Below are 13,863 nucleotides of genomic sequence, written 5' to 3'. Positions count from 1 at the left end.
GCTGCAGTAGCCTTAGCTATGTGAGTTATATCCTGCCAAGGATATAACAGCCAGCCAGCTTCCAAAGCTTCAGGTCACCTTTCATGTGCCCAAACTGTCAAGCAGCTCAAGATGAGCTAACTAAAAGACTAGTTCGGCACGAGGCCTTCAGAGCTTTCCTGCCAGTAGAGAGAGGGAGGCTGAACCCTGAAAGGACAACATTAGGAATAACAAAAAATAAATGTCTACTCCCTGGCATAAAAAAACACACAAAAAACACAGGGGGTGGAGGGAGAGAATGGCTACTGCAGCAGTGATCATTCAAACATTTAATGTTATAGTAAGTTCAACTTACACCACTGTACTATGTTCTTTATATTGATTACTACTGCTGTAACCTTAGCTATATGGGTAGATTACCATAGCTAACTATATTTGGGGGGGGGGTGGAAGGAGAAGGGTCAAGGAGCCCCTGGAGAATGGTCCTAACAAAGTATGATCTAGACCTAGAAAAGGAATACAATTTATAGTACTTTGTAATAGTATGTACAGAGAAACAAATAACAGCTTCTAGAATACTTTTACAATCTAAGCCTTTACAAAAAGCCATAAATGAAGCCAAGGCCCTGGTGGGGTGGGCCTTGACCCTGCTCTGCCTGAAAAAGATTTGTCATGGTAAGTATAACAAAGGGATAATAGCTTTAGATAACTATTTGGAAACAGTCTGTTTTGACACATTTTTTCTTCTTCTTACCTTCACAAGAAATGAATAACTGATCTGAATATCTGAAAGATTTAGTTCTGCCAAGATAGTATCTGAGTTGTCTGTGTACATGCAAGGTATGGCTTATCCTTTCTCCATCAATTTAGGTTCAGGAAAGAAAATTGGGAGATGGATAGTTTGGGTTAAAGTAAACTTGGATACCACTTTAGGTATAAAAGAAGAATTATTCTCAAAGAAACCCTGTCCCTATGGAAAATGAGGTAGGTCTGACTCACCATAAGAGCTTGCAACTCAGATACCCTTCTTACAGAGGTCAGAGCAACCAGTAAAAATGTCTTCTATGTTAAGAACCTCTGGTTAGCCAGATTATCTAGTTTGGAGCAAGTGTTACTTTCTATAACAGAAAATTAAAGATCCCAAGGAGGGGCCACTGGTTTACTTGGAGGCCTCTTATGCAAAACCCCTTTCAATAACATTTTCACATGAGATTGTCTTGAAAGAGGTGGATCCATGGGTAGACATGCTGAAATGGATAATAAATGAACCTTGATAGAGAAATAAGAAATGCCATAGAATAGTAACTCACACAAATTAGCCCTGAGTGGGTGCTGGTCATGTTGTTGGCACCAACTAGAAAACCTTTTCCATTTGCTAATACATGATTTGCTAGTAGCAGGCTTTCTTGCCTTCATTAGTACCTGCTGCACATCCTTAGTAAACAGGTGTCTAAATGGAAATAAGACCTTATCATTCAGGCAATCAGTTGAAGATGACTGATGCTGAGTGCATCAAACACTCCTGTTCTTGTGTGAGTAGATCCATTCTGTGAGGAAGCTTGTGGTAACTGCCCTTGGCCTTTTCAAAAAGAAGGAAGAAAAATCTTCAGAAGTAACCTGGATATTTGTGGAAAGGTATACAGGAACATTCATGTTCAAAGAAAAGAGAATAGAAAAGGCATCAGTCTTTCAGGCCTTCTTGCATGGAGTCCTGGAACAGAATTTTGCCAGTTGATTGTTCAGAGAGGAGGCAAAGAGGTCTACTTGAGGAACTCCATACAGATGGATCAAATTTTGGAAGACCCCCAGTCTAGTTTCCATTCGTGAGGGGCTGCCCTGGTTCTGCTCAGCTTGTGTGCCACACAGTTTTACTCTGACAGAATGTAGAATGCATATAGAGTGAGACTGAGATGTGAAGCTATATCCCAAGCTAATGTGGCTAGTCTGAAAATGGGGTATGACCTGATTCCCCAGTGCTTGTTGATGTAGCACTTGACTGTTGCATTGTTTGTAACCACTTGAAGAGGTCCCAGGGACTAAAGAGGTTCAGAGAGTCGAGTGCCTTGATGAGGGCATTCATTTCCTTTATATTTATGTGCTTGCATGTATCCATGGTGTCCCACACCCCCTGCAGTTGTATCTTTCTTGAAACTCCTCCCCAAGCAAAGTCTGAAGTGTCTGTTGTGGTGACTGACTGCTTTGGAGCTGGGATGGAGAATAAGAGACCTAGATTTAAGCACATTTGTTGTCTCCATCAATAAATTTATTTTCTGACAAACCACAATTCTGGGATCTGAAAAGATAAAGGGTGTTGAAGATAGGACTAAAGAGATTTCAGATACTACTGTATCTTTCTCACATGGAGCCTTGCCAGGAGTATCATGAGAATCATAGATGTCATGAGACCCAACATTCTGAGGTATTTCCTTGTAGTGGCTGAGTGGAAAACCTTAGAAATAGATCCAGATAAAGATCTAGTTTTTCTTGTGGAAAAAAAAGCTCTTTAAATGGAGGTGTCTAGCTGACATCCCAGTAACACAATCCTGTGTGAGGGAGTCAAGAAAGACTTTTGAATGTTATCTTGGACTCCTAGATTCTGCAAGAGATTTTTTCCCCCCAAGAGAGAGACTAATGACATTTTGAAAAAGACTGTACAAAGACAATCAAGTTGCCTAAATATGAAAAATGTGGATACTCTGTAGCCTGCAATGAACTATAATTGGAACAAGGCACTTTGTGAACACTTGGTGCAGTGGATAATCCAAAGGGTTAGTAGAGAACTGATAATGTGATACAGACACACAAAACCTTAAGAAACACCTGAAGTCTGGATGAATAGGAATATGATGAGAAGCATCTTTTAAGTCTAGTGTTACCAGGAAACATAAAAGAGGAAGAACAAGTAACAGGTTGTGAAGTTACAAACAGGTTTAAGAAAGAAAGATCCAGAACTGGTCTTCAACACATAATATTTTTGAGGGATTGAGAAACATCAGTGCTCTCCCACTGAAAAAACTGGGACATTCTAGCAATAGTCTCAGAGAAAAAGAAAACCCCATAGGAAGAATCTGAAACTGAATTCTCCTCTGAGTCTGAATCAGAAATCTGTGGACAAAACCCTGACTCTGTCCCTGGATCTTCCTGTTAAGATTCAGAATCTTGAATATCTTCAGGAAAAGAGCATCATCTATCTTTTACCAGAAACTACTCTACAAGAAGGATCAATAGCCTGAATTAAACCCTGAGCCATTCCCAGTAAACTATTCTATCCATAGAAATTTGAGTAGGAGTAGATAAATGTATGGTTTCCCATTTCTTTTTGACAGGAAACTGGGGGCAACTGTGTTACTAAAGTCAGCTAGTGCTGCCCCAGGGATGGGCACAGCATTCTGACATAACAGGGAAACCCTCCCTTTCCCCTCTCCCAGGACTGACAATAGTGTCTTTCCCTTTCCCTCTGAGGGGACTCCCAACAGCCACAGAAGATGTGGCTAACCCTGGTCCATTGTGGCTGTAGGTGCTATGCCAGAGGGATTGTGGGTAAAAGATGAGTGGTCTGAGGTACAACAAATGGCTACAGCACAGTCACCCAACTGCAACTGAGGCAAATTGCTAGCCTGCTGTGGTGGCAAAGGATGTTTGCTTAACTTTCTTTTTGTGTCTGGAAGAAGGACTGACCATGTGTGTGACACTCTGTTCTATGGCCATATCAAAAATGGTGCCTCTTTTCCAGGGAGGACAAGTAGCAAATACCAGTAAAACTACCAGTCAACACAAGTTACTTTTTTGACAGAAAAAAAACAGTAAAAAGCACTTTCAAACACTATGATGGCCCTGCAACAGAAAACACAATTTCTCCACAAAAAATATGTTATCAGTTAGTTTATACCACTTTAAAACTGACAAAAAACAAAAAAAACAAGTGTTCCATATAAAAGTACGTTACAGTCTTCAGATAGTCCAGTAAAACAAAACACTCCTAGATTTAAAGTAACTTTCCCGAAGAGGAAAGTAATAAAACATCAGTATATATATATATATATATATATATATATATATATATATATATATATATATATATATATATATATATATATATATATATATATATATATATATGTTGGAGTTTTTTTCCCCCAAAGGGAGCTTATTTGCCAAGTGTCAATCTTGCAAAGCATCACAGGAGTCTATTCTTCAGTGGCAGGAAAGCTATGAAGGACTTCACACCCATATCTGTCTTTTAGTCAGCTTGTCTTAAGCTGCTTGACAGTTTGGGTGTATGGAAGGTGCCCTGAGGCTTTGGAAGCTGGCCAGCTGTTATATCCCTGGCAGGATAAAACCCATATAGCTAAGGCTACTGCAGCAGTGATCAATATGAAGAACATCTACAACTTTCACAGTGTTATGGAGAAGGGAGGGAAGGGCCAGTTTAAGAGAACAGACTGGAGACCGTTTGAAAGAACTTTTCAGAGAGAAGTTGAAATTGAGATAGTGTGATATGGAGGCATTTTGGTGTAGGGGATAGAGGGAGCAAATTCAGTTGAAATGGAAGGATAGAGGAGGAAGGATCGATCATGGATGAAGGCAGGAAGAGGTAGTCATCCCTTCCAAATGAAGAGAAACATCTATTAAGGGCAGTAGGTCAAGGCTGGAAGACTGTGTTCCACACAGGACACATTCATGGAAGAAGTGTCCAATATCATAGAAATGTTTAGAGTAAGGGGTTACCCTAAAGGGCTACTTGATAAAGTAGCAAAAGAAATGGTGGATGGATGGGGTTCAAAATACAATCCCTTACTGGGCAGTGGTGAGATTATTCAAAAAATGAACAACCAATATACTGGAAGGGTAAGCTTTGATACGAGTATAGTCATTCCATTTGGTACAGGTGAACGTTCATTGAGGGATATTATTAAAAGGAACTGGCATATATTTAAAGGCAATCTTGATATTTTTCGTATTTTAGGTTTACCAAGCTTTGTATACAAAGTGGAGACAATTTTTAAATATTTGACAGAGCACACCCTCATACCTAGAAATATGTCCATTAAAGGCACTACTAGATGCGCCTGTTGTAATCAATGCCCCTTCATTTTGGATAGTGATGTGGCATTTATTGCAGGTCAATGTAGGGGTATTCCTCTACGTAAGGGCAATTGCAATACAAGAGGTGTTATTTACATATCTATCTGCCAAACATGTTCACACTATTATATTGGCAAAACAGAAAGGAAATTTAAAACCAGAATATATGAACATCTCTATGTTATCACCAAGGGGAACATGAATAATGCTTTATACAGGCACACACTAGTATGTAAGGGAGACACAAGATTTACGTTTGGTATCCTGGAAGTTGTTCCATGTAATGCTAGACGTGGGTGGTGGGAGCTCCAGGTTGACCTCAGAGTGTTTTATTGGATCATTAGGTTAAATGCCACTGTTGAACCTGGGTTAAATGGCCACATTTCCCTTGTTCCTGTTTTGAGAAAAAAGGCCTTAACAATTTGAACGTTTCACTTTGCACATATGTATATGTTTTTTTAAATAATGTTGAATTCATATTTTACTCAAGACAGTGTCTATTTAAATGTTCTCTTTAATGTATATGTTTTAATACTTATAAATAGAGAAGCATTTTATGTTTTGCCTTTAATTTTCTCTTTTTTATTGACTAATTGGTTAATTGATTGTATAATGTTGTATAAAAGAGTGTTGACTTGAAGGGGTTTGTTTCTTGTTCTGATGAAGTCTTCGAAGGTTCCCATTGGGGAAGAAAGCGCTTAACAAATAAAGAAATTGGTTCCTGGTATTTTTGGATCGTTTTATGTGTGGGGCTTATGATGTTTCTACTGCTCACTCTTGAAGAGGTATTATTTACAGAAAGACTGGTGGATTTTTGGAATTCATACTGAGGGAAAGATACGGTGCTTATCCCTGGAGGACGATGAAAGGGACAAGTATGCTGGCGCTTTTTTTTTTTTTTATTATCCTGTGCTCAGTTTTGGGGTGGGGTTCTTTTTTGAGTTTTATGCTATACTCTAGAAGAAGGGTACTTTTTTCTGTGACTCAAGCTGTGTTCATTAGAAGGATTATTTTTTCTTGATTCAGCCATGGACAGCATCACAGAGTAACTAAATACTTTGTGTCTCACAGCTACATTGCACCTCAGCCATGACTCCTACTAGCTGCTATCCCTATCTACCATTCCAGTAAGAAAGTGTGTTGTAAGCCATTTGGTGTTACTTATAGGTTCATAAGATGATACTAGGCTATTGGCCCAGAGGCCTTTATAAGCCTAGCCAAGAATTTCACCTGTGTTCCCATAAAGTCAGCACCTGTTTTCCCTGTCCAGCAGGGACAAAGGTGGGATCCCAGGGTATATTTTCTGTTTCCCATCCAGTCGTCCAGATTCCTGTTAAAGAGGGCTAGTGAGGTACTCTGCTTGACATGGAGAGGGAGTCTATTCCACAGATGGGAAGATGGGGGAGTCACTGGGACTCAAATCTATGCCACCAACAAGTTCTATTAATGTCACAGACCAGGTTGAGGCCTTGCATACAGGTTGCAGGAGTGGAGTTAGATTTATGGATATGCAGCAACTCCATCAAGGCTGAGTCTGAGACAACCTTGTATGCCAGACATAGGTCACCTCTGAGCAGTCCGTACAAGACTGAGTAGAGGGACAGGGCTTTTAGCCTATCTGTATAGGATAGGTGTTTGAGACCATGGATTTTCCTGGTCAGGAACCTCTGTTGTCTCTCCAACTGCTGCATGTGCTTGGCAAGGTACACACTGAAGGGGGCATTGTACTCGATAATGGGTCTGATAAGGGAGTACAGGGATGTTATGACCTCCTTGTTCCTGGAAGAAATACATAATAATAGCTTACTGCTGTCGTACCTTTGTCACGCAGATACATTTTTTTTTCATTTTCAGTACTGTATGTAAAAGTCTCAGAGAATTCCCTCATCCATGACATTTTTGTCTTTTCTGTATATAGATACTAGTTACTGATAGGGTCTATGTTAAATAAACGAATGCTTAAAATGTCGAGTACAACACACGAACACTTTTAAGCAAACGTTTATTTAATCAATAGCCCAGAATGTCAGAAAATGGAGTTCTGAAATGTTTTGGTTGGCTAGCACTGACATATGTGACATATTATGTCATGTCAGCTACTGCCAATGGCTCTGTATGGTGCAGAAAGGGAGAATTTCCCTTTTCTGTGCTGAAGTGCGGTCTTGTAGTTGGTATATATAAGTAGGGGGGTGGGGGTGCACGGGGGCTTCCCCCCTTCTTGCAATGTTACGGTATGTTGTAATTTTTTTTTTTATTATGATCTATTGGAAGTTCTGTTAGCTGGTTTAGTGTTATGTAGAACTTGTGATGAGTAGGTGGCCAAACAAAACATTTCGGTATTGTGTTTTGCGACATTCTGGGCTCTCGGTTAAATAAACATTCGCTTAAAAGTGTTCGAGTATGTTGTACTCAACATTTTAAGCATTCGTTTATTTAACATAGACCCTACAGATATTGCAGTAATGTTTCCTAATGTGAAACAAAACACATTAAATACTAAATGGATATACATTAAATACTGAATGGATGTACATTAAGTTTGAATGGATTTACATTAAATACAGAATGGATGCACACTGAGTACTGAATGGACACATATGAAGTACTGAATGGATACATATTAAGTACTGAAAGGATGTACACTAAATACTGAAAGGTTGTACAATAAGCACTAAACATACATATGTTAAGTACTGAATGGATGTGCATTGAGTACTGAATGGATGCACCCTGCTCATACCTAAAAATATAGTCATGATCATCTATCTCCTTTCCTTTCTTGGAGTCCTTTAGTATTCCACCATTTCCTACAACAGCACAATGGATACAAGGTTTTTGTCCTGATTTTCTCACCTCCCAGTCATCAAACATGAAACGATTGGCAGTGGCATTCAGAACATCCAGAGTACGTTTGAGTTCTGTAAGATGAAAATTATCCATCAGTGCGTGTGTTTAAAGTAAAATACAAAATGATATAACCATTCTTTTTCCTAAAAGAATGCACATGCAAATGCAGTCTATTTTGTATAACATGTAATTAACTCTATTTTAGATCAAATGTTGAATGCCACAACCAAGAACACTGGTACAGGTACAACACACATAAAATGCACATTGTAATAGAGACCAAGATGCTTTGAAACATTGAAATAGAAATGAGACATCTCATAACTATGGCATTTTAGCAGATGTGCTATAGAAAAAAAACTCAGTTTATTACAATTTTACAAAACATTATACAAATTATACAGTCTGATGATGCAATGCTGATTGAACAAAGTCAACAGGGGGAGCAAATGTAGCTCTAATATGCTGCAACAGAACTGAAGAAATTAAAAGCTGAAGGTTTGTCACTAATAAGTCAATAATGACTACCTCAGTGACAAAGCTGCTGAAGGAAATTACTGACATAAATCCATAAATACTAAATAAGCAAGAAATAATTACTGGGATATCTGGAATCCAACAGATTGCAGGGCTCTATGCAGCACATGCTCATTGTGTGTGGCTGCTGGAGCAGATGATTGATGGGTCTGATTTTTTTTTTATGACTGATTAAGAAAAATACAAGGGTGGAGACAGAATTAGTCTAGATTATTAAGGCTATGAGTTGTCAGCCAGCTCCTGTATGCAGGCCAGGGTTTGTTTCCCCCAGCCCTTGTTTGCTCACTGTCTGACTTAGAGTGTGTCATTAACTAGTCACTGCTCTGTGGCACTTAAAAGATGAGCTAGACTCCTCAATTGTCTGCTGGACTGTACACCTAATAACTACCGACGAACATATAAGTGTACCAGTGGGAAGATTAAATGGGCTTTTAAGCAGCAAAACAGACTGCAGCTCTGTGACGGATAGTTAAATAAGTGCAGTATGTCTGAGTATGTCTGAGAGTTATTTTTATTTGATTTATTTATTTGTATGCTGTTTACTTGGAAAATCTGTCTGGGATAATATCTCATTTATGTGGAGGACCAGGGAAAAAGGCTGCACTTTGATATAATATGGTTATAGTTAAATAAAGTTATTACAAAACCTAGTATAGAAGAATAACATTTTAATTAAAATTTTCACAATTTCAGTTCATTCAGTGTGAACTTATACATACATAGTACAATATTTGTACGGATATTACAATTTGAAAAAAAAAGAGCATTGTCCATAGTTAAAGAATTCACATGTGGCAGTTCATTGTGTTTAAACACACTGAATACACTCTTTGGAGCTGAGATGACTAGATAATACAGCCTATGCAAAAATATGTTTGTCCTTTATCTGAGAAATACATTGACTACATTCATTCAGAGAGAGAAGGAATCAGCAAGAGGTATGCTGTGGGAAGGTGGGAGGGACTAGTTCAACCTGGGGTAGTGCAGAACCAAGTTTTATTTAAGTATTTGCTGGGGTACTTGCTGGGGATATGCAATTTTGACTTCAGGTGCCTGTGATATGATTGGTAGAGGGAATCTAGGCTGATTGATTATATGGTTCATGACAGGCCTTTTTTGAAACATTTCTAAACTGGTGCACCTATATACATCTCCTGACATGGAAGAGATACAGACTCTTAGAAAAGGTGTTTGTGTGGATGTGAAATCAATGTGTACAACTTATTTTTACTTGAAAAAGTTTATATATTCATCCTTCTGCTTGCCTGTACCTGAATGTTGTCTGTCCAGATGTTCTAGAGCAAGTCTCTGTACTGGCATGTGCATATGTACAACAAGACTATATCTGTTGCTTTACTGTATTCCCAATAGGTTTTGCATATCAGCAGCTTGTTATGAGAATGAAAGCGTTATTGTCTTTTTTGTTTATAGAAAATAATTAAAGTTGGTTTCCTATGAAAGGAGGTCCTTATACACCCAAGACTCAGAGGCATACAGGCAGCTGTGACATTTGGGCAATTCATTTGATAGTTATGTGTGTGTCCATACTTTCCGCTTCAACAGTCTGAGTGCTTGTTGCTGATGTCACATTCTGCTCTGGTTTATTTTTGAGTCAGGGGATATAGTCTTGGGAATCATTTCCTGCTAATTTCCTCCTTTCTTAAGTTTTGCTATTATGGAGGGACATGAGCTCTGGATTTTGTACTGTGGACTTATCCCTTGTGTGATGCCCGAGCCCTGGCCCAGCAATCAAGGAGCCTAAATCCTCACTACTAACACCAGAGAGGGCATCTCATATATGAGGAAAGGATAACAAATACACACACAGTAAGATGCAATTTCTCTTAAGAGCACACAGAGATCACAGTCAGTCCAGGAATGGTCGCTCCCTTGCTCTCCAGGTCCCCAATAAGATTCTCCGCTGGCACAGCTATAGGATCCAGATCTCAGCCTAGCTGGGCAAGCTAAAATCTTCAGCACCCTCTCTGGCACCCTCTCTGTCCATCCAGTGCTTTGTGTCTCTGCCCAAGTAGCTGACACACACACTTTGAGATAAGTTTATACAACCACACAGACACTCCTGGGGAAGGCTGACACAGGTTCTCCAGCTGTGCCTCTTTTACCCAGACTATACGGAAGTACCAGCTGCCACCACCCAGCTAATATTATCAGCTACCCAAAGGCCCTTAAAAGGGTGTCCAATTATTACTGTGCAATATTAATATCCAATTGGTAGATGTGACTAAACAGTCAATGCTTATTAGAGTGACTTGGTACAGGATCCTTATATACATGCAATGTACTCTTAGAGCTTAACTTATCTCTACACAAACCAGCCACAGTCAAAAGGTTTTAAAATATTTAATAATGAATAATTAAAACCACAAGACAATACTTTCTACTACACAGTCAGTGCTAGTCAAGAATTCAAAGATCACACAGAAATACTTAAAATAATTCAGTAGTACAGTTCTGACATCACAGAAAAACACTTCGTCTAATCTTTATAGTTCTTAGCTAATCTAAAAGAAAACACAAGTCTAAGATAACACATGTGAGCAAGAAGCAGTGCTGTGAGTTGGATGATCCAGACAAAAATGCTTAATGCCTTCTGATTCTCCCTGTTTAAATTGCTATTGCAGTTCTGATAAACATTACATCATCTTTTTACACTTTCCTGGGGTTCCCAGGCTGCACATTAACTACATTTACATTCTTAACATCTCCCTTTTGTTATCTTGCAGTTAGTCAGGAACAGACCAATAAAAATACATTTGCATGTTTAACTCTTGGTTAAAACAATAGAATGAATTTCTTCATCTAGACTTTTCGGCAACACTGTCCACTTTAAAGGGTCACCACAAGCTTTACTTTGGTCAGTAGAGTGCACTGTTGTCACATTTATTTCCAGTTCTACATGTAACAGTATTTCTTTACATTTAACACAACAAGCCTGTAGTTTACATTCATATTTACAAATGATAGAATTATCTGCACAATTCTATCTGGCTAGGCTGGCAGCCTTCACATCCCGCCACCCCGGAGAACTCAAACTAGTTTTCAAGTGACCCTTGAGAAATGCCGCTTGAGAGGGTTATGTCTATCTGAGTGTACCTCACCCCATTCCCTGTCTTGAGAGCTCATCTGCATTGGCATTGCTAATCCCACTTATGTGCTGCACTGACATATCATATGCTTGCAACCCCAGGCTTCATCTTAGCAACTTGGCATTTTGCTGGCTGGCTCTGTTTAACCATGTTAAGGGGTTGTGATCTGTCATAATAGTGAATTTCCTTCCATACAGATAAGGCTGAAGTTTCTGCATTGCCCACACTATGTTTAGACATTCCTTCTCTACAGCTGCATAGCACTCCTCCCTGGGTTAGAGCCTACAACTGAGGAAAACCACTGGGTGCTCTTCCCCCTCTGAAGATATCTGGCTAAGTACAGCCCCCACCCCATGGTTCGAAGCATCCACCTACACAACAAATTCTTTGCTGTAATCTGGACTGGCTAACACAGGGGGTCCTCCCAAAGCTTCTTTAAGCTTCTGGAATGCCTGCTCACATGCTGGGGTCCACACTACCTTATCTGGCATGTTCTTCCTTGTCAGGTCTGTGAGGGGAGCAGCTATGGTCCTATAACTGGGGACAAATTTCTGTAATACCCTGCTGTCCCTAAAAATACCCTCACCTGCTTTTTAGTAACAGGTGCAGGCCATGCCTGGATAGCTTCCACTTTGGCAGGTTCTGGCCTTATCTTACCACTCCCCACTCTATGTCCTAGGTAGGAGACCTCTGCCATACCCACCTGACATTTGCTCGGCTTAATGGTCAACCCTACCTTCTAGTCTGTCCAGCACCTCCCTGACATACTGAAGGTGCCCTGGCCAGGAATGGCTTTAGATGGCAATATCATCTAGGTAAGCAAGGGCAAACCCTCCTGCTCCTGGCAGGATATGATCTACAAGCCTCTGAAAAGTCACTGGGGCATTCTTCATCCCAAAGGGAATCTTTGTGAACTCATACAAGCCAACATGAGTCATAAAGGCTGCCTTCTCTCTAGCACTGGGAGTCAAGGGCTCCTGCCAGTAACCCTTGGTAAGATCAATGATTGTAAGCTACTTAGCCCCTCCCAGCTGCTCTAGGGCCTAATCTGTCTTAGGCATGGGGTAAGCATCTGACTCTGTGAGACTATTTAATTTCCTGTAGTCCACACAGAACCTGGTGCTGCCATCCTTCTTTGGCACCAGCACTACTGGGGAGGCCCAGGGACTGCTGGACTCTTGAATCACCCCTAGTTCCAGCATCTCCTGTACCTTCTCCCTCAGAGTCTGTCTGACTCTCTCAGGCACCATATAAGGGGCCTGCCTAATAGGCCTTCAGGATCCTGTATCCACCTGGTGCTGCACCAGGTGGGTGCACCCTGGTTTCCCAGTGAACATGTCCCCAAATTCCTGCAACACTGCTCGGATTTCTCAAACCTGGGTAGGACATTGCTACTCCTTCCACTGAGGTGTCAGCCCGAGCCTCACTGAGGAGATCAGTCCGCAGATCTCCCTCAGACTCCTCCTGAAGTTCACTGCAAATGCTCAGCACAAGGGCCTCACTATTGTGGTAAGGTTTCATCATGTTAACATGGTACAATTTGTGCCCCAGCCTTCTGCCTAGCAGTTCCACCATGTAATTAACATCACTTACCTTTCTTACCACCTTGTAGGGTCCCTCCCAAGCTGCTTCCAGCTTGTTGTGTCTGACAGGAATGAGAACCATTACTTGCTGCCGCACAGCATACTCTCTAGCTTGAGCATTCCTGTCATACCACACCTTTTTCCTGTTGTTGAGCTTCTGCCAGGTTCTCCTGGGCCAAGCCCATGAGTTCCCTGAGCCTTGTCCTGAGGTTTAGGACGTATGTCACAACAGACTCCTTGTGAGACTCAGACTCACCTTCCCACAATCTCAAATTAAATCTAGAGGTCCCCTCATCCTATGCCCATACAGCAACTCAAAGGCTGAAAAACCTGTGGATTCTTGGGGAATCTCTCTGTAAGCAAACAACAGATGGAGCAAATATTTGTCTCACTCCCTGTTAAACTGATCTGCAAATGCCCGTAGCATGGCCTTGATTGTAGAGTTTAACCTGTCAACAAGACCATTAGTCTGAGGATGGTAGGGGGGCGGTCTTCATGTGCTTCACCCCACAGGACTTCCACAGACAAGCCAGCAGGTCTGCCATGAAATTGGCACCTCTGTCAGTCATTATTTCTTTTGGGAAAGCTATCCTTTTCAAAATCTCTAACAAAGCATTTGCCACCTTCTCTCCCTCAATGGAGGACAAAGCCACTGCCTAAGGGTATCGTGTAGCATAATCCACTACCACTAGGATATACTTTTTCCCTGTGGAACTTGGGGTACT

General features: G+C 40.6%; 1 protein-coding gene across 1 annotated transcript in view; it reads right to left on the bottom strand.

Annotated features, from left to right (window-relative positions):
* The window catches only part of LOC122816715 (alpha-N-acetylgalactosaminide alpha-2,6-sialyltransferase 2-like), a 532,556-nt gene that overhangs the window by 211,544 nt on the left and 307,149 nt on the right, over nt 1-13,863 (bottom strand). Inside the window, exon 4 of the mRNA XM_044089704.1 lies at nt 7,805-7,982. Coding sequence (XP_043945639.1) covers nt 7,805-7,982 — 178 coding nt within the window. The remainder of the gene's footprint in view (nt 1-7,804; nt 7,983-13,863) is intronic.

Source organism: Protopterus annectens, chromosome 12.part0 (assembly GCF_019279795.1).
Source record: "Protopterus annectens isolate FY-2018-M chromosome 12.part0, PAN1.0, whole genome shotgun sequence".
Lineage (NCBI taxonomy): Eukaryota > Metazoa > Chordata > Ceratodontiformes > Protopteridae > Protopterus > Protopterus annectens.
The sequence above is the reverse complement of the archived record's forward strand: the minus strand, read 5'-3'. Positions and strand labels throughout refer to the sequence as shown.